The following is a 19107-nucleotide window of genomic DNA, read 5'->3' on the forward strand; positions in this document are numbered from 1 at the left end:
TAGCCAGATCCTAATTGGTATGTTGAAATTTATGTTCCTTTTGATGGCATAGAATGCCCTTCTTGCCTTGTCTCTCAGATCGTTCACAGCTCTGTGGAAGCTACCTGTGGTGCTGATGTTTAGGCCGAGGTATGTATAGTTTTTTGTGTGCTCTAGGGCAACGGTGTCTAGATGGAATTTGTGGTCCTGGCGACTGGACCTTTTTTGGAACACCATTATTTTGGTCTTACTGAGATTTACTGTCAGGGCCCAGGTCTGACAGAATCTGTGCAGAAGATCTAGGTGCTGCTGTAGGCCCTCCTTGGTTGGTGACAGAAGCACCAGATCATCAGCAAACAGTAGACATTTGACTTCGGATTCTAGTAGGGTGAGACCGGGTGCTGCAGACTGTTCTAGTGCCCGCGCCAATTCGTTGATATATATGTTGAAGAGGGTGGGGCTTAAGCTGCATCCCTGTCTCACCCCACGACCCTGTGTGAAGAAATGTGTGTGTTTTTTGCCAATTTTAACCGCACACTTGTTGTTTGTGTACATGGATTTTATGATGTCGTATGTTTTACCCCCAACACCACTTTCCATCAATTTGTATAGCAGACCCTCATGCCAAATTGAGTCGAAGGCTTTTTTGAAATCAACAAAGCATGAGAAGACTTTGCCTTTGTTTTGGTTTGTTTGGTTGTCAATTAGGGTGTGTAGGGTGAATACATGGTCTGTTGTACGGTAATTTGGTAAAAAGCCAATTTGACATTTGCTCAGTACATTGTTTTCATTGAGGAAATGTACGAGTCTGCTGTTAATGATAATGCAGAGTATTTTCCCAAGGTTACTGTTGACGCATATTCCACGGTAGTTATTGGGGTCAAATTTGTCTCCACTTTTGTGGATTGGGGTGATCAGTCCTTGGTTCCAAATATTGGGGAAGATGCCAGAGCTAAGGACGATGTTAAAGAGTTTTAATATAGCCAATTGGAATTTGTTGTCTGTATATTTGATCATTTCATTAAGGATACCATCAACACCACAGGCCTTTTTGGGTTGGAGGGTTTTTATTTTGTCCTGTAACTCATTCAAGGTAATAGGAGAATCCAGTGGGTTCTGGTAGTCTTTAATAGTTGATTCTAGGATTTGTATTTGATCATGTATATGTTTTTGCTCTTTATTCTTTGTTATAGAGCCAAAAAGATTGGAGAAGTGGTTTACCCATACATCTCCATTTTGGATAGATAATTCTTCGTGTTGTTGTTTGTTTAGTGTTTTCCAATTTTCCCAGAATTGGTTAGAGTCTATGGATTCTTCAATTACATTGAGCTGATTTCTGACGTGCTGTTCCTTCTTTTTCCGTAGTGTATTTCTGTATTGTTTTAGTGATTCACCATAGTGAAGGCGTAGACTCAGGTTTTCCGGGTCTCTATGTTTTTGGTTGGACAGGTTTCTCAATTTATTTCTTAGATTTTTGCATTCTTTATCAAACCATTTGTCATTGTTGTTCACTTTCTTCGGTTTTCTATTTGAGATTTTTAGATTTGATAGGGAAGCTGAGAGGTCAAATATACTGTTAAGACTTTCTACTGCCAAGTTTACACCTTCACTATCTTCACTCTCTCTCTCTCTGTCTCTCTCTATCTCTCTTTCTCTCTCTCTCTCTCTTGCTGTTTGAGATAACTGAGCGGACATCTTGCCTGTTGTTGTTTTGCTCATGTTTAATAGTTTCTGTGCTTATTCTGTTTTTACACATTCTGTGTTTACAGCAAGGATCCCCCCCCCCACACACCTGGATGCAGGATTATTTCCCCCCCCTATTTTTTTACTCCAGCCTATATACACTGTAAAGGGGTTGCCATGAATTTGACAGTAATTTACAAGCAGCTCAGTGGCAAGTAGAATTCTGTATTTCATATTACAGGACACCTACTGTAAAATAAAATACTGAACTGAATCAAGTACTGTGCAATGACACACAGTACAATACTGTAACATTGACTGTATTATACTGCAAAACGTTGGAATGAATGGATGGTTGAATGGATGGTTGAATGAAATTCATTGGAGGGGGGGGGGGGGTTTGTATTTCACAGTATTTGACTCTTATTGCACGGGATTGTTGCAAGCAGGTTGGTTGCTAGGCAAAGTGTTTACACATTACAGCATATTAATGAACAGTTGGTGTTTTACATCCACTTGCACTTTTAGAGGCCTTAACAAAAGGCTTCAAAAACTGGCAGCGACTATAGGGCCAAACAGACCAATAGGACGTGGTTAAATATTCAACCATTAAAAGGTTTAAGACTTGCTGCCACTCCAATCTGTCCCTAATACATTTCACATTTAATTGATGTGGCACTATAACCACCGTAAGCAGTTAATTTGGTACAGCATTCTCATTCACAGGTTCAACAAATGTAGCCTCTTACGAGGCACGACTCAACATATGTTAATGGAAACAACAATAACATGCACCCACTGTACCGTAAAGATACGGTACAGTACTGTATTCTGTTGGGTGGAATTACAGTACCATAAAAAAATACAGCAATTATTGCCCCGCCCACAACATTTTCCCAAAATGCACCATCATTTACAGTATGCTGCAGTAAAAGGTTTTAGAGTATTGTACTGTTGATAATACAAAAAAAAAAATGACGGTATAAATTGTAGTTTTTCGCGATACAATGTAGGCAACTTGATTGTTGCCTACATTGGTTGTTTATCAAAGTTAGCTGGCTAACTCATTGATCCTGCTTTTGCAGTATACCATCTCTGGTCTCTAGCTCGAGTTGGAACAACAGGCAGCGATGTAGCATGTTAGCTTGGAATTCTGTTGGTCATCATTGTCAGCTTTACCAAAACAACATAAAGCATTAAACACTGTTGACAAATGACCAACAGAATTCCAAGCTAACATGCTACATCGCTGCCTGTTGTTCCAACTTGAGCCAGAGACCAGAGAGGGTATACTGCAAAAGCAGGATCAATGAGTTAGCCAGCTAACTTTGATAAACAACCAGAAACAACTACAGATCTTCAGGATCATTAGAGAAAGCTGAACTTCGATGTAGCTATTGAGTCTGGACTCCTTATCTATACCTAGTACTGACAGAGAGAGAGTCTGGACTCCTTATCTATACCTAGTACTGACAGAGAGAGAGTCTGGACTCCTTATCTATACCTAGTACTGACAGAGAGAGAGTCTGGACTCCTTATCTATACCTAGTACTGACAGAGAGAGAGTCTGGACTCCTTATCTATACCTAGTACTGACAGAGAGAGAGAGTCTGGACTCCTTATCTATACCTAGTACTGACAGAGAGAGAGTCTGGACTCCTTATCTATACCTAGTACTGACAGAGAGAGAGAGTCTTGACTCCTTATCTATACCTAGTACTGACAGAGAGAGAGTCTGGACTCCTTATCTATACCTAGTACTGACAGAGAGAGAGTCTGGACTCCTTATCTATACCTAGTACTGACAGAGAGAGAGTCTGGACTCCTTATCTATACCTAGTACTGACAGAGAGAGAGTCTGGACTCCTTATCTATACCTAGTACTGACAGAGAGAGAGTCTGGACTCCTTATCTGTACCTAGTACTGACAGAGAGAGAGTCTGGACTCCTTATCTATACCTAGTACTGACAGAGAGAGAGTCTGGACTCCTTATCTATCAATTCAAGCTTTTCTTTCTAAACAAAAAGAAGAAAGTTATTTCATAATACTTAGGTACGTTAGCTGGCTAACTCCTTGAACCTCCTTTTTTCGTACAGCATACTCCTCTGCTCTGCTATGAGCAAACCTACTTGAATGCAGCGATAATATTGTGTTTACTGGGGGGGGGGGGGGGGTCTCTTGAAGGATAGTGTGTTTGTGGCTGACATTTCTCTAGTAGTGAGTGAAGGATGGTAACAATTAAGCACAAACCATTCCTTTTTCAGTAATGCCTGTTATGTATTAAAAATTATATTTTTCCCAAATACTTACACGAGTCAATCCATCACTTGTACTATTGTTTTGATCTGTTGATATTAACTAATGTGGTTTTGATATGTGAATAATCACTAGGAACGAACAACTTTCTAGACAGCACAGTTTCTTTCCTTCGTGTTTATCCTTGTGATCATATCCAATTATTTCCCAATGTGTCCCCATAGACTGTGTACTGTAAACCCTTTCCCTGTGTGTTCCCATAGACCGTACTGTAAACCCTTTCCCAGTGTGTCCCCATAGACTGTACTGTAAACCCTTTCCCTGTGTGTCCCCATAGACTGTACTGTAAACCCTTTCCGTGTGTGTCCCCATAGACTGTACTATAAACCCTTTCCCTGTGTTTATTTTTTATTTTTTTATTTCACCTTTATTTAACCAGGTAGGCTAGTTGAGAACAAGTTCTCATTTGCAACTGCGACCTGGCCAAGATAAAGCATAGCAGTGTGAACAGACAACAACACAGAGTTACACATGGAGTAAACAATAGACAAGTCAATAACATGGTAGAAAAAAGAGAATCTATATACAATGTGTGCAAAAGGCATGAGGTAGGCAATAAATCGAATAATTACAATTTAGCAGATTAACACTGGAGTGATAAATCATCAGATGATCATGTGCAAGAAGAGATACTGGTGTGCAAAAGAGCAGAAAAGTAAATAAATAAAAGCAGTATGGGGGTGAGGTAGGTAAGTTGGGTGGGTAGTTTACAGATGGACTATGTACAGCTGCAGCGATCGGTTAGCTGCTCGGATAGCAGATTTTTAAAGTTGTTGAGGGAGATAAAAGTCTCCAACTTCAGAGATTTTTGCAATTCGTTCCAGTCGCAGGCAGCAGAGAACTGGAAGGAAAGGCGTCCAAATGAGGTTTTGGCTTTAGGGATGATCAGTGAGATACACCTGCTGGAGCGCGTGCTACGGGTGGGTGTAGCCATCGTGACCAGTGAACTGAGATAAGGCGGCACTTTACCTAGCATAGCCTTGTAGATGACCTGGAGCCAGTGGGTCTGACGACGAACATGTAGCGAGGGCCAGCCGACTAGGGCATACAGGTCGCAGTGGTGGGTCGTATAAGGTGCTTTAGTAACAAAACGGATGGCACTGTGATAAACTGCATCCAGTTTGCTGAGTAGAGTATTGGAAGCTATTTTGTAGATGACATCGCCGAAGTCGAGGATCGGTAGGATAGTCAGTTTTACTAGGGTAAGTTTGGCGGCGTGAGTGAAGGAGGCTTTGTTCCGGAATAGAAAGCCGACTCTAGATTTGATTTTGGATTGGAGATGTTTGATATGAGTCTGGAAGGAGAGTTTGCAGTCTAGCCACACACCTAGGTACTTATAGATGTCCACATATTCTAGGTCGGAACCGTCCAGGGTGGTGATGCTAGTCGGGCGTGCGGGTGCAGGCAGCGAGCGGTTGAAAAGCATGCATTTGGTTTTACTAGCGTTTAAGAGCAGTTGGAGGCCACGGAAGGAGTGTTGTATGGCATTGAAGCTCGTTTGGAGGTTAGATAGCACAGTGTCCAGGGAAGGGACGGAAGTATATAGAATGGTGTCGTCTGCGTAGAGGTGGATCAGGGAATCGCCCGCAGCAAGAGCAACATCATTGATGTATACAGAGAAAAGAGTCGGCCCGAGAATTGAACCCTGTGGTACCCCCATAGAGACTGCCAGAGGACCGGACAACATGCCCTCCGATTTGACACACTGAACTCTTTCTGCAAAGTAGTTGGTGAACCAGGCAAGGCAGTCATTAGAAAAACCGAGGCTATTGAGTCTGCCGATAAGAATATGGTGATTGACAGAGTCGAAAGCCTTGGCCAGGTCGATGAAGACGGCTGCACAGTAGTGTCTTTTATCGATGGCGGTTATGATATCGTTTAGTACCTTGAGCGTGGCTGAGGTGCACCCGTGACCGGCTCGGAAACCAGATTGCACAGCGGAGAAGGTACCCATAGACTGTGTACTGTAAACCCTTTCCCTGTGTGTCCCCATAGACTGTACTGTAAACCATTTCCCTGTGTGTCCCCATAGACTGTACTGTAAACCATTTCCCAGTGTGTCCCCATAGACTGTGTACTGTAAACCCTTTCCCAGTGTGTCCCCATAGACTGTACTGTAAACCATTTCCCTGTGTGTCCCCATAGACTGTACTGTAAACCCTTTCCCTGTGTGTCCCCATAGACTGTGTACTGTAAACCCTTTCCCTGTGTGTCCCCATAGACTGTACTGTAAACCCTTTCCCTGTGTGTCCCCATAGACTGTGTACTGTAAACCCTTTCCCTGTGTGTCCCCATAGACTGTACTGTAAACCATTTCCCAGTGTGTCCCCATAGACTGTACTGTAAACCCTTTCCCTGTGTGTCCCCATAGACTGTACTGTAAACCCTTTCCCTGTGTGTCCCCATAGACTGTACTGTAAACCCTTTCCCTGTGTGTCCCCATAGACTGTACTGTAAACCCTTTCCCTGTGTGTCCCCATAGACTGTACTGTAAACCCTTTCCCTGTGTGTCCCCATAGACTGTACTGTAAACCCTTTCCCTGTGTGTCCCCATAGACCGTACAGTAAACCCTTTCCCTGTGTGTCCCCATAGACTGTGTACTGTAAACCCTTTCCCAGTGTGTCCCCATAGACTGTACTGTAAACCCTTTCCCTGTGTGTCCCCATAGACCGTACTGTAAACCCTTTCCCAGTGTGTCCCCATAGACCGTACTGTAAACCCTTTCCCAGTGTGTCCCCATAGACCGTACTGTAAACCCTTTCCCAGTGTGTCCCCATAGACGGTTTACTGTAGAGTTGAAAAGACTCATTACTAGACGATTGCATCTTGGTCTCTGAGGAATGGTCCTGGGTAATTAAGAAACATATGGAGTTTAGTGCGGCAGGTAGCCTAACCCGAAATGTTGCTGGTTTGAATACCCGAGCCGACAAGGTGAAAAATCTGCCGATGTGCCCTTGAGCAAGGCACGTAACCCTAATTTACCGCAGGGGTGCCGTACTACTATGGCTGACCCTGTAAAACAATACATTTCAGTGCACCTATCTGGTGTATGTGACAATACAGACACACACACACACACACACACACACACACACACACACACACACACACACACACACACACACACACACACACACACACACACACACACACACACACACACACACACACACACACACACACACACGGAACCTGCAAGCCTCAGTGCAACACAGCATCATATCCCCTCCAGACAGTAAAGACTTCAATTTGCTGAAGTGGAGCGTGTTCCAGCGAGACTCTCTGTGTAAAATAATTGGATCTGAATAAAGGAAGGAAACGTTGCGCCTCTGATATCTAAAGACGAAAGGAAACACTAGTATTTCACCAAGAATGTTTCTTGTTTTTGTGCTCTTTGGAGGAGACTGTTGTGTTGATCAGTGGAGTGGGAAGGCGGAAGAGATTTCACAACACTTGGTTTGATTCCTTTGAAGATTGCAAAAAACAGAAAGATACAGGAAAAAAAAGATACAGGAAAAAAGAACATTTTGAAAAGAAATGTCAGAGTTGGGCTCTGTTGAATTATGGTAATTTAACTTGACTGAGCTGAACATATGAAAACGTATTGTTTTGGTTTTGGAGATCACCTGTAAATGACTGTACCTTCTGTTACCTACACTGTAAAAAAAAAAAAAAAAAAAAAAAAAGTTAATTCTCACAGTAAATTATTGTATAATCAACAGTAACATACTGTATAAAATGAATACAGTAGATTACCGTTAATGACATTGCATTGTGGGGAAAAAATGTAATGGTCGGGAAATATTTGATGTGTTTAGGACATGGCCATAAAATCATGCTCCATAAAACACAGTAGTGCTTCACTTCCTGTATTTCTGAATATTCAAAATAGAATGCCATACAAAAAGAACAAAGTCCAAGCTCATCCTCAGAAGCAAGAGAGAAAATGGGGCTTTTTTCGTTGCAAATTATTATTATACATTAGATATTTTAGTCTTTGTTAATTGGTACCTGTTTTGTTATTTTATACACATTGCTTTGTTTGTAGACATGCTATTTTTATAACATATATCATTAGAAAGGCACATCAACCAATTAAATCATGATTAATTGTTAAACGTAAACCAAGCACAAGCATAATATGAGCTACATGTAAAACACTGGTCCCTTGGAAAAATGTGGTGAATTGCAACATCACTGAGCCTGAATCCAAACAACTGTCCCCCTCCCCCACACCTTACAATAGATTACAATAACAGGCATGGTACCATCAATGGATTACAGTAACAACATTGGTGAACTTAAAACTGTTTTGTTTACGGGTAACATACAGTCAGTTAACTGTAAAACAATTGTAATCATTATCAAAGTTCCCTGCATGCTGTAATGCAGGTAGATTGTTTAACAATTGTTTTTCATATCTGTGTTTTGATTGATTAATTAATCTTATGCTACACAAAGATACATAACATAACTGGCTAAGGTGGCAGAAATCCCAGTTTGATGATTCTTCCAAGACTTCTGAAAGTTTTGGTAAAGTTAACAGAAGTTTGCAGCCCTACTTGCAGGCATGATGTGGCCTGTAAATCCTGAGTTTCAGACCACTGTATAAGAGTAAAACTAAAAGGCCTTATGAAATAAATTACAGTAACAGTATTGAATACCGTAAAATATGGTACGTAACATACTGTTCCTTTTTTACAGTAACTTACAGGTAACTGGCTGCCAGTAAGTAACTGTAAAAACAAGTACAGCGTAGGTAACCTGTTATAACTGTCCGCTCTGTCGTCTAGGTAACCTATTACACCTGTCCCCTCTGTTGTCTAGATAACCTGTTACACCTGTCCCCTCGGTTGTCTAGGTAACCTGTTACACCTGTCCTCTTTGTCGTCTAGGTAACCTGTTATAACTGTCCCCTCTGTCGTCTAGGTAACCTATTACACCTGTCCTCTTTGTCGTCTAGGTAACCTGTTATAACTGTCCGCTCTGTCGTCTAGGTAACCTATTACACCTGTCCCCTCTGTTGTCTAGATAACCTGTTACACCTGTCCCCTCTGTTGTCTAGGTAACCTGTTACACCTGTCCTCTTTGTCGTCTAGGTAACCTGTTATAACTGTCCCCTCTGTCGTCTAGGTAACCTATTACACCTGTCCTCTCTGTTGTCTAGGTAACCTGTTATAACTGTCCGCTCTGTCGTCTAGGTAACCTATTACACCTGTCCCCTCTGTTGTCTAGGTAACCTGTTACACCTGTCCTCTTTGTCGTCTAGGTAACCTGTTACACCTGTCCCCTCTGTCGTCTAGGTAACCTATTACACCTGTCCTCTTTGTCGTCTATGTAACCTGTTACACCTGTCCTCTCTGTCATCTAGGTAACCTGTCGAAGACCTGCACCAGTGATGGCTGGTCTGAGGTTAGCCCTGCTTCCTATGCACTGAATTGTGGGTACAACGCTAACGTCACCAAAGTTGATGATGATGACACGGTAGGTGTCGGTATGGCAACCAGTGTCTTTTTACAGATCCATCAATACATTTCTAATCATTATTGACCAACGCTCATAAATCAGTGACCTTTGTATTTGTGTAACGGTGATAACAAGACAATGGCTTTTTACTTTACGATAAAGAAGTGTTTAGGTCCCCGCTCAGCGGTCTAAAATGGTCTGGTGGTGCACAGACAGCCTGGATTCAAACTGAGTCGGCCACATAGAGCTACAATACCAACAGACTTCCATGTTGCTCCCTGGAGTAAAGGAGCACGTATGAAGGCTACATTTGAAATGGCACTCAATTCCCACTACAATAAGGAATAGGGTGCCCTCTAAAGTAGTGCACTACAGTATGGAATAGGGTACCATTATTAGGGCCTTGTGTTTTGCACAATCATATGACGTAACTAGAATGTATCCTGTATTTTAAGCCTTTTCCAGAAATTAGAATTACATCAAAAAGAAAAGTAATTGACGGAGGATAGTGTTGGACCATTATAGATTTGCTCATGTGTTAAATCTAGAACTTTGGGCTCCCGAGTGGCGCCGTGGTCTAAGGCACTACATCTCAGTGCTAGAGGTGTCACTGCAGTCCCTGGTTCGATTCCAGGCTGTATCACCACCGGCCGTGATTGGGAGTCCCACAGGGCGGCGCACAATTGGCCCAGCGTCGTCCGGGTTTGGCCTCCCATTGTAAATAAGAATTTGCTCTTAATTGACTTGCCTAGTGAAATAAAGGTTAAATATAAATTCATAATAATCATCCCTATTGCTAGATAATTTTTTAATCGTATACATTAATTATACACATGCATTGATTCTTGAAGAATATAACCTGATTCTTGAAGAATATAACTTGATTCTTGAAGAATATAACTTGATTCTTGAAGAATATAACTTGATTCTTGAAGAATATAACCTGATTCTTGAAGAATATAACTTGATTCTTGAAGAATATAACTTGATTCTTGAAGAATATAACCTGATTCTTGAAGAATATAACTTGATTCTTGAAGAATATAACTTGATTCTTGAAGAATATAACTTGATTCTTGAAGAATAAAACTAGATTCTTGAAGAATAAAACTAGATTCTTGAAGAATAATATTCTTGAAGAATATAACTTGATTCTTGAAGAATAAATCTTGATTCTTGAAGAATATGAGCTTAGTTCAACTGTCGTACCCCATCAGAACCTAAAATATAAACTTGATTAAAAAATATATAATTTTGTACTGTATATCATGGAATGTCAGTCTTTGCTTCCATAGCTCTGTCTATGAATTTGAGAGTGGTTACATTTCTCCATGCCCGTCTTTCAGCTGTTTACCAACACAGAGGTGGGTTCTTTGTTATTGTTTTAATTGAACGTGAGGTGTGAGCAGTAACGTGTTTTAATGTGTCTACTTGTGTGTTTCTCTCAGGAGGAGTTCTACTGGGCAGTGAAAGTAGGCTACACTATCGGACACAGTCTCTCTCTCATCTCCCTCACTATCGCTATCGTCCTACTCTGCACTTTTAGGTAGGATTCTGTACTGTGCATACATCATCACCAGCTGCTCGATAGCTTATCTAGAACAGCGTGGGAGTGTTTACAAATGGAACAGCAAAGACTCTGAGGATGTTTTTCCTCTGCATATTTTAGGCACGGTTGTTTGCGATTCAAGACTAATGTTTTTCTTTTAAACCTGTACTATTTAAAAAATGTATATATACTGTACTATTGCCTAGGAATGTGTTGTCAATAACTTTTGTAGGATTCTTCCTTTAAAAAAAGTATCTGATGACCTAACGTAGTGAGAGATGAACATGAATTCCTCTGGTCCCTACTGTTGCCGTCATGACGCAAGTGGCGCTATGCTGTCAAATCCTCCCACGTGTTTCTAGTTTAGTGGTGCTATGCTGTCAAATCCTCCCACGTGTTTCTAGTTTAGTGGCGCTATGCTGTCAAATCCTCCCTCATGTTTCTAGTTTAGTGGTGCTATGCTGTCAAATCCTCCCTCATGTTTCTAGTTTAGTGGTGCTATGCTGTCAAATCCTCCCACGTGTTTCTAGTTTAGTGGTGCTATGCTGTCAAATCCTCCCACGTGTTTCTAGTTTAGTGGTGCTATGCTGTCAAATCCTCCCTCGTGTTTCTAGTTTAGTGGTGCTATGCTGTCAAATCCTCATGTTTCTAGTTTAGTGGTGCTATGCTGTCAAATCCTCCCATGTTTCTAGTTTAGTGGTGCTATGCTGTCAAATCCTCCCACATGTTCCTAGTTTAGTGGTGCTATGCTGTCAAATCCTCCCTCGTGTTTCTAGTTTAGTGGCGCTATGCTGTCAAATCCTCCCATGTTTCTAGTTTAGTGGGTCTATGCTGTCAAATCCTCCCATGTTTCTAGTTTAGTGGTGCTATGCTGTCAAATCCTCCCACGTGTTTCTAGTTTAGTGGTGCTATGCTGTCAAATCCTCCCACTTGTTTCTAGTTTAGTGGTGCTATGCTGTCAAATCCTCCCTCATGTATCTAGTTTAGTGGTGCTATGCTGTCAAATCCTCCCTCATGTATCTAGTTTAGTGGTGCTATGCTGTCAAATCCTCCCACGTGTTTCTAGTTTAGTGGCTCTATGTTGTCAAATCCTCCCAAGTGTTTCTAGTTTAGTGGTGCTGTGCTGTCAAATCCTCCCACATTTTTCTAGTTTGACCAGCTATTTTCAGCAACTATTATTTTTTAATTTGGTTGTCAAATTGGCAGGTGTGCTAGCACAAACTATTTTGCTAGCTTCTAGCTTAGTGTTTTGATATGCAATGCGATCTCCTCTCAATGACCAGTGTTTGTATTTTATATTTATTGTGGCTATACAACTTTTAAAACATTACAATACATTCACGAACACATTTCCCAACACATTAAGTGTGTGTCCTCAGGCCCATACTCTACTACCACATATCTACAGCACAAAATCCATGTGTACGTGTGTGTATAGTGCATATGTTATCGTGTGTGTGTGTGCATGTGTCTGTGCCTATGTTTGTGTTGCTTTAGAGTCCCCACTGTTCTCTGAGGTGTATTTTTATCCGTTTTTTAGTCTAATTTTACTGCTTGCATGAGTTAATTGATGTGGAATAGAGTTCCATATAGTCACGGCTCTATGTAGTACTTTGCGCTTCCCATAGTCTGTTCTGGTCTTGGGGACTGTGAAGAGGTTTCTGGCGGTATGTCTTGTGGGGTATGCATGGGTGTGCGAGCTGTGTGCCAGTACTTCAAACAGACCGCTCGGTCCATTCAACATCTCATTAATACAATTAGTGATGAAATCTCTCCTCCACTTTGAGATTGACATGCATATTATTAATGTTAGCTCTCTGTGTACATCTAAGGACCAGCCGTGCTGCAATGACCTGATCTGTTGAGTGTCCTGACTTCTAGCTGTGCCAGTCTAAATAGGGCATCATCAGCTCATTGTTATGGATGTATCCAAATGACTGTCAATAGAAAACAGCTACATTGCTGTTATTCTGTCTGCAGAGGTCGTATTAGCTGTATTAGCTGTAGCTAGCTGGCTAGCTTGCAATCGAGGGATAAGAACATTGTCAGCGAAAATTGCAAACGGAACATAAAGAACAAATGATTGGGTCACGTCCATAAATATTGAACTAATCAAACTAACTACTGGGTCACGTCCATAAATATCTAACTAATGACTGGGTCACGTCCATAAATATCTAACTAATGACTGGGTCACTTTCATAAATATCAAACTAACGACTGGGTCACGTCCATAAATATCAAACTAATGACTGGGTCACGTCCATAAATATCAAACTAACGTCTGGGTCACGTCCATAAATATCAAACTAACGTCTGGGTCACGTCCATAAATATCAAACTAACGACTGGGTCACGTCCATAAATATTGAACTAAGGGAACTGAAGAATGGGTCTCGTCTCTAGCAAACAAAAGATGAGAAAGCATGAATTTCCTAAATGAAATCATCAACAAACAAATGTTAGTATTGTTTTCTTTGGCAACTGTGGTATAAACGGGATAAACCCCTACGTTCTCTACATTACTCTGGTATAAGCAGGATAAACACCTCCGTTCTCTACATTACTCTGGTATAAGCAGGGTAAACACCTCCGTTCTCCACATTACTCTGATATTAGCAGGATAAACACCTCCGTTCTCTACATTACTCTGGTATAAGCAGGGTAAACACCTCCGTTCTCTACATTACTCTGGTATAAGCGGGATAAACCCCTCCGTTCTCTACATTACTCTGGTATAAGCAGGGTAAACACCTCCGTTCTCCACATTACTCTGATATTAGCAGGATAAACACCTCCGTTCTCTACATTACTCTGGTATAAGCGGGATAAACCCCTCCGTTCTCCACATTACTCTGGTATAAGCAGGGTAAACACCTCCGTTCTCCACATTACTCTGATATTAGCAGGATAAACACCTCCGTTCTCTACATTACTCTGGTATAAGCAGGGTAAACACCTCCGTTCTCTACATTACTCTGGTATAAGCGGGATAAACCCCTCCGTTCTCCACATTACTCTGGTATAAGCAGGGTAAACACCTCCGTTCTCTACATTACTCTGGTATAAACAGGGTAAACACCTCCGTTCTCCACATTACTCTGGTATAAGCAGGATAACCTGTTGAGGCTAGGGGATGCTGTTGTCACAATTTATGGAAATCGTGTAATTTTTGAAACGGCTTCCTACAAAATTCTTGATCGTACAATATGCATATTATTATTATTATTGGATAGAAAACAGTCTATAGTTTCTATAGCCGTTGAAATTTTGTCTCTGAGTGGAACAGAACTCATTCTACAGCAATTTCCCTGACATGGAGTCAGATTTCACACATTTTGGCCCCTGTTCTGGAGTCAGTTTAAAGGCCACTGTTATTGCTATGAGTATACGGACACTGCTTACGTCTTCCCCTGGATGCCTTTACGTGATGACGATTTGAATGGTGTGGATTGCGCAATCACAGCCACTATAAATGAAAAACACGTGTAGGTAGGCACTCCTTTCCTGCTGCGTCGGACGCACGGTGGGCACCGACCCGTTCTTTTTCCAAGCATTAGTGGAGCCAGTAATATTTCTCAGGTCATGTTTCTACTCGTTATAGGAGTTAAAAACATCATAAGGTAGTTAATTTAAACCGTTTTATAGCAATTTATACCCGTTTAGTGCGATTTTGGGACATTTATTTCTGAGACACTGTGAATCTCTGGGCACACTTCCAGTTCATGCCGAACGCAATGGGCATTTCTACATGGCAAGAGGACAGCTTTCGACCAAAAGACGATTAGACCCAAGAAAGGATTATTTGACCAAGATTCTGATGGAAGAACAGCTCAAAGTAGGAACAATTTATTATGATAAATCGTGTTTCTGTCGAAAAATGTTAATGGCTTAGGACGCCATCTTGTTTGACGTAGCTTCGCTTGGCGCAAACTGTATTGAAAAGTAAGGATAATTTAAAAAATGTAATTCCGCGATTGTATTAAGAATTAAATTGTCTATCAATCGCTGTCCACCCTGTATTTTTTAGTCACGTTTATGAGTATTTATGTATACGACTAGATCACTGTCTAATGTGGCGCAGGACATTTTCTGACCAGCTGGGCTACTTTTCTCATTGTCTAACCATGATTTTGGTGGCTAAATATGCACATTTTCGAACAAACTGTATATGTATGTTGTAATGTGATGTTACAGGAGTGTCATCTGAAGAATTCTGAGAAGGTTAGTGAAAAAATTAATATATTTTGGCGATGTTTACGTTATCGCTCTCTTTGACTAGAATCAATGCTGGTGTAATGTTTGCACATGTGCTATGCTAATATAACGATTTATTGTGTTTTCGCTGTAAGACACTTAGAAAATCTGAAATATTGTCTGAATTCACAGGATCTGTGTCTTTCAATTAGTGTATGCTGTGTATTTTTACGAAATGTTTGATGATTAGTAGTTAGGTAAACACGTTGCTCATTGTATTTATTCTAGTCCATTTGTGACGGTGGGTGCAATTGTAAACTATGACATCTACCTGAAATATGCACATTTTTCTAACAAAACCTATCCTATACCATAAATATGTTATCAGACTGTCATCTGATGAGCTTTTTTCTTGGTTAGTGGCTATCAATATCTTAGTTTAGCCGAATTGGTGATAGCTACTGGTGTTGGTGGACAAAGAAAAGATGGTGGATTATGCTAATGTTTTTAGCTAATAGATTTACATCTTTACGTATTGTGTCTTCCCTGTAAAACATTTTAAAAATTGGACATGTTGGCTGGATTCACAAGATCTGTGTCTTTCATTAGCTGTATTGGACTTTAATGTGTGAAAGTTAAATATTTAAAAAATATTTTTTTTTTGAATTTCGCGGCTCTGCCTTTTCAGTGGGGGTGGGGGGGATGTGCCGCTAACGGCACCCCAGTCCTAGACAGGATAAACCCCTCCGTTCTCTACATTACTCTGGTATAAACAGGATAAACACCTCCGTTCTCCACATTACTCTGGTATAAACAGGAAAAACACCTCCGTTCTCTACATTACTCTGGTATAAGCAGGATAAACACCTCCGTTCTCTACATTACTCTGGTATAAACAGGAAAAACACCTCCGTTCTCTACATTACTATGGTATAAGCAGGATAAACCCCTACGTTCTCCACATTACTCTGGTATAAGCAGGATAAACAGATCCGTTCTCTACATTACTCTGGTATAAACAGGATAAACCCCTACGTTCTCCACATTACTCTGGTATAAGCAGGATAAACACCTCCGTTCTCTACATTACTCTGGTATAAACAGGATAAACAGATCCGTTCTCTACATTACTCTGGTATAAGCGGGATAAACACCTCCGTTCTCTACATTACTCTGGTATAAACAGGATAAACCCCTCCGTTCTCTACATTACTCTGGTATAAACAGGATTAACACCTCCGTTCTCCATATTACTCTTGCATCGTCCATTATTAATGTACAGAAGAGGTGTGTTCATCCCTTAGTTATGGCACGTTATGCAGAAGAATCTCTTACAGCTAGCTCATTCAAGCTTTGTGACGATAACCCCTGCCTCTCCTACACAGGCAGCATTGCACAGTATGTCCTTTTGGTCAGTTTGATGAGGATTTTATGGTGTCTTCTACACCCCATTTAACACTAAGACACCTGGGTAGAACAGGTTTTCTAAATGTCATAATGTGGCGTTGCACCATCTCTCAAACACACTGGAGTGGTTAACAAAAGGACATATCCTGTCATAAACTTCACTACTGTAAGTGATCCTGTGGTACACACACAAAGACACTCACACACTGAGAGGAAGGGTGAGAGGAGGGGTGAGAGGAAGGGTAAGAGGAGGGCTGAGGAGTGGGGGGGGGGGGACGGATGAGAGGACGGGTGTTGAGGGGGGAGAGGAAGACAGAGAATGACAGAGTTCTGATCATTAATTAAATGTAAAGTGGCCTGGCCTCCCGGTAGGCCTTTTAAAGCATCACACACTTCATTTAACTGTGTGTGTGTGTGTGTGTGTGTGTGTGTGTGTGTGTGTGTGTGTGTGTGTGTGTGTGTGTGTGTGTGTGTGTGTGTGTGTGTGTGTGTGTGTGCGTCTTCGTAAACAGTGACTGATGTTTTTCCCCCCAGGCGGTCTTACGATGCGGTGGCAGAGGCCCCTAACTAGCATATTTCTGGCCTGAGCAACAGTTTGGAGGGTCAGAGCATCACAGGTGTACGGAACACAGTGTTGTTCATATACAGTACACATTGTGACACAATACTCTGACTACAGGGGAAACTGTCTTGTCTGTCACCACACTATTACACCCACTACTATGCTCTGATCATTTTAACCCCAATCTGATCGTCACTTCTGTTAGAGGCTCTGATCATTTTAACCCCAATCTGATCGTCACTTCTGTTCGAGGCTCTGATCGTTTTAACCCCAATCTGATCGTCACTTCTGTTAGAGGCTCTGATCGTTTTAACCCCAATCTGATCGTCACTTCTGTTAGAGGCTCTGATCATTTTAACCCCAATCTGATCATCACTTCTGTTAGAGGCTCTGATCGTTTTAACCCCAATCTGATCGTCACTTCTGTTAGAGGCTCTGATCATTTTAACCCCAATCTGATCATCACTTCTGTTAGAGGCTCTGATCATTTTAACCCCAATCTGATCGTCACTTCTGTTAGAGGCTCTGATCATTTTAACCTCAATCTGATCATCACTTCTGTTAGAGGCTCTGATCATTTTAACCCCAATCTGATCATCACTTCTGTTAGAGGCTCTGATCGTTTTAACCCCAATCTGATCATCACTTCTGTTAGAGGCTCTGATCATTTTAACCTCAATCTGATCGTCACTTCTGTTAGAGGCTCTGATCATTTTAACCCCAATCTGATCATCACTTCTGTTAGAGGCTCTGATCATTTTAACCCCAATCTGATCATCACTTCTGTTATAGGTTCTTATAGTTTGAACCCCAATCTGCAATACAATATTTGCCATCATGAAGACTGAAGTCTTGGAAATGTTAGTCACAGTGGTAGTATCGAAGGGAATAAACAGGACAAAGTATTATCAAATGTACAATATTATAAGTGGTTTGGGAAATGTTACTCAGAGGTGGTATTCCTTTCGTATAATACCTATAAGACAAAGAAAAGGGGGAGAAGCATGACAGACATGCACCATTATCAAATAATGCCTGAATACCTTGGATTGGGAAGTGTTTGGTCACGGTGGCAGTACTATACTGTCCTACCAAGCAAAAATGCAGTAGCTGCTCATCGCGTTAAACTGAGAAAAATTGCTTTTTATTTACTTTGGTTTCACAGTAACTTTATGCAGTTACTGCTAACATGACCCCCATTTTCTCCAAAACACAATAGAGGCAGGATACTGGTCCACCTGATTAAGCATGTATTTAATGTATAAAAAAAAATGACATTAACCTTTTCGACCAAATGAGCAGTTATTGCCCTTTTTTCCTTGGTAGGGCAGTATAGTTGTCTAATGCCTGTCAAAAATGTAGTCCTGTAATAAATTTAAAAGGAAATAAAATAGGATGACATGATCAAGTAAATGTGATATAACTGCTATAAACTGATACGCATATTTGTAATATTGTTCAACAGGAAGTTGCACTGCACCAGAAACTACATCCACATGAACCTGTTTGTGGCGTTCATACTGAAAGCCATTGCCGTCTTCATCAAAGATGTGGTTTTATACGAGGTCGGGGAGTCCGACTGTCAACCTGAAACTGTGAGTCCACGTGGTTTTGTTGTGCTACTTGTTACCATAGAGACCTGGGTCAAATTTGTACATGTCTAATACTTAAGCTGCGCAACTTAAATACTTGAAAGTAGTGTACGGACACTGAGTGTACAACATGTTAGGAAACACCTTCCTAATATTGAGTTGAACCCTCTTTTAGAGGGAGACGTTCAACAACACAGGAAGGACAGAATGCTTCACCTTGTTTAGAGGGAGGGGTTCAACAACACAGGAAGGACAGAATGCTTCACCTTGTTTAGAGGGAGGGGTTCAACAACACAGGAAGTACAGAATGCTTCACCTTGTTTAGAGGGAGGGGTTCAACAACACAGGAAGGAC

General features: G+C 41.2%; 1 protein-coding gene across 2 annotated transcripts in view; it reads left to right on the forward strand.

Moving 5' to 3' along the window:
• vipr1a (vasoactive intestinal peptide receptor 1a) overlaps positions 1 to 19107 on the forward strand; it is a 111356-nt gene that overhangs the window by 65050 nt on the left and 27199 nt on the right. For both annotated transcript variants that reach the window (XM_055865863.1, XM_055865864.1), the window contains exons 4-6: positions 9352 to 9464; positions 10895 to 10992; positions 18627 to 18756. In XM_055865863.1, the coding sequence (XP_055721838.1) occupies positions 9352 to 9464; positions 10895 to 10992; positions 18627 to 18756 (341 nt within the window). The remainder of the gene's footprint in view (positions 1 to 9351; positions 9465 to 10894; positions 10993 to 18626; positions 18757 to 19107) is intronic.

This window comes from Salvelinus fontinalis, chromosome 17 (assembly GCF_029448725.1).
Source record: "Salvelinus fontinalis isolate EN_2023a chromosome 17, ASM2944872v1, whole genome shotgun sequence".
NCBI classification, from domain to species: Eukaryota; Metazoa; Chordata; class Actinopteri; order Salmoniformes; family Salmonidae; genus Salvelinus; species Salvelinus fontinalis.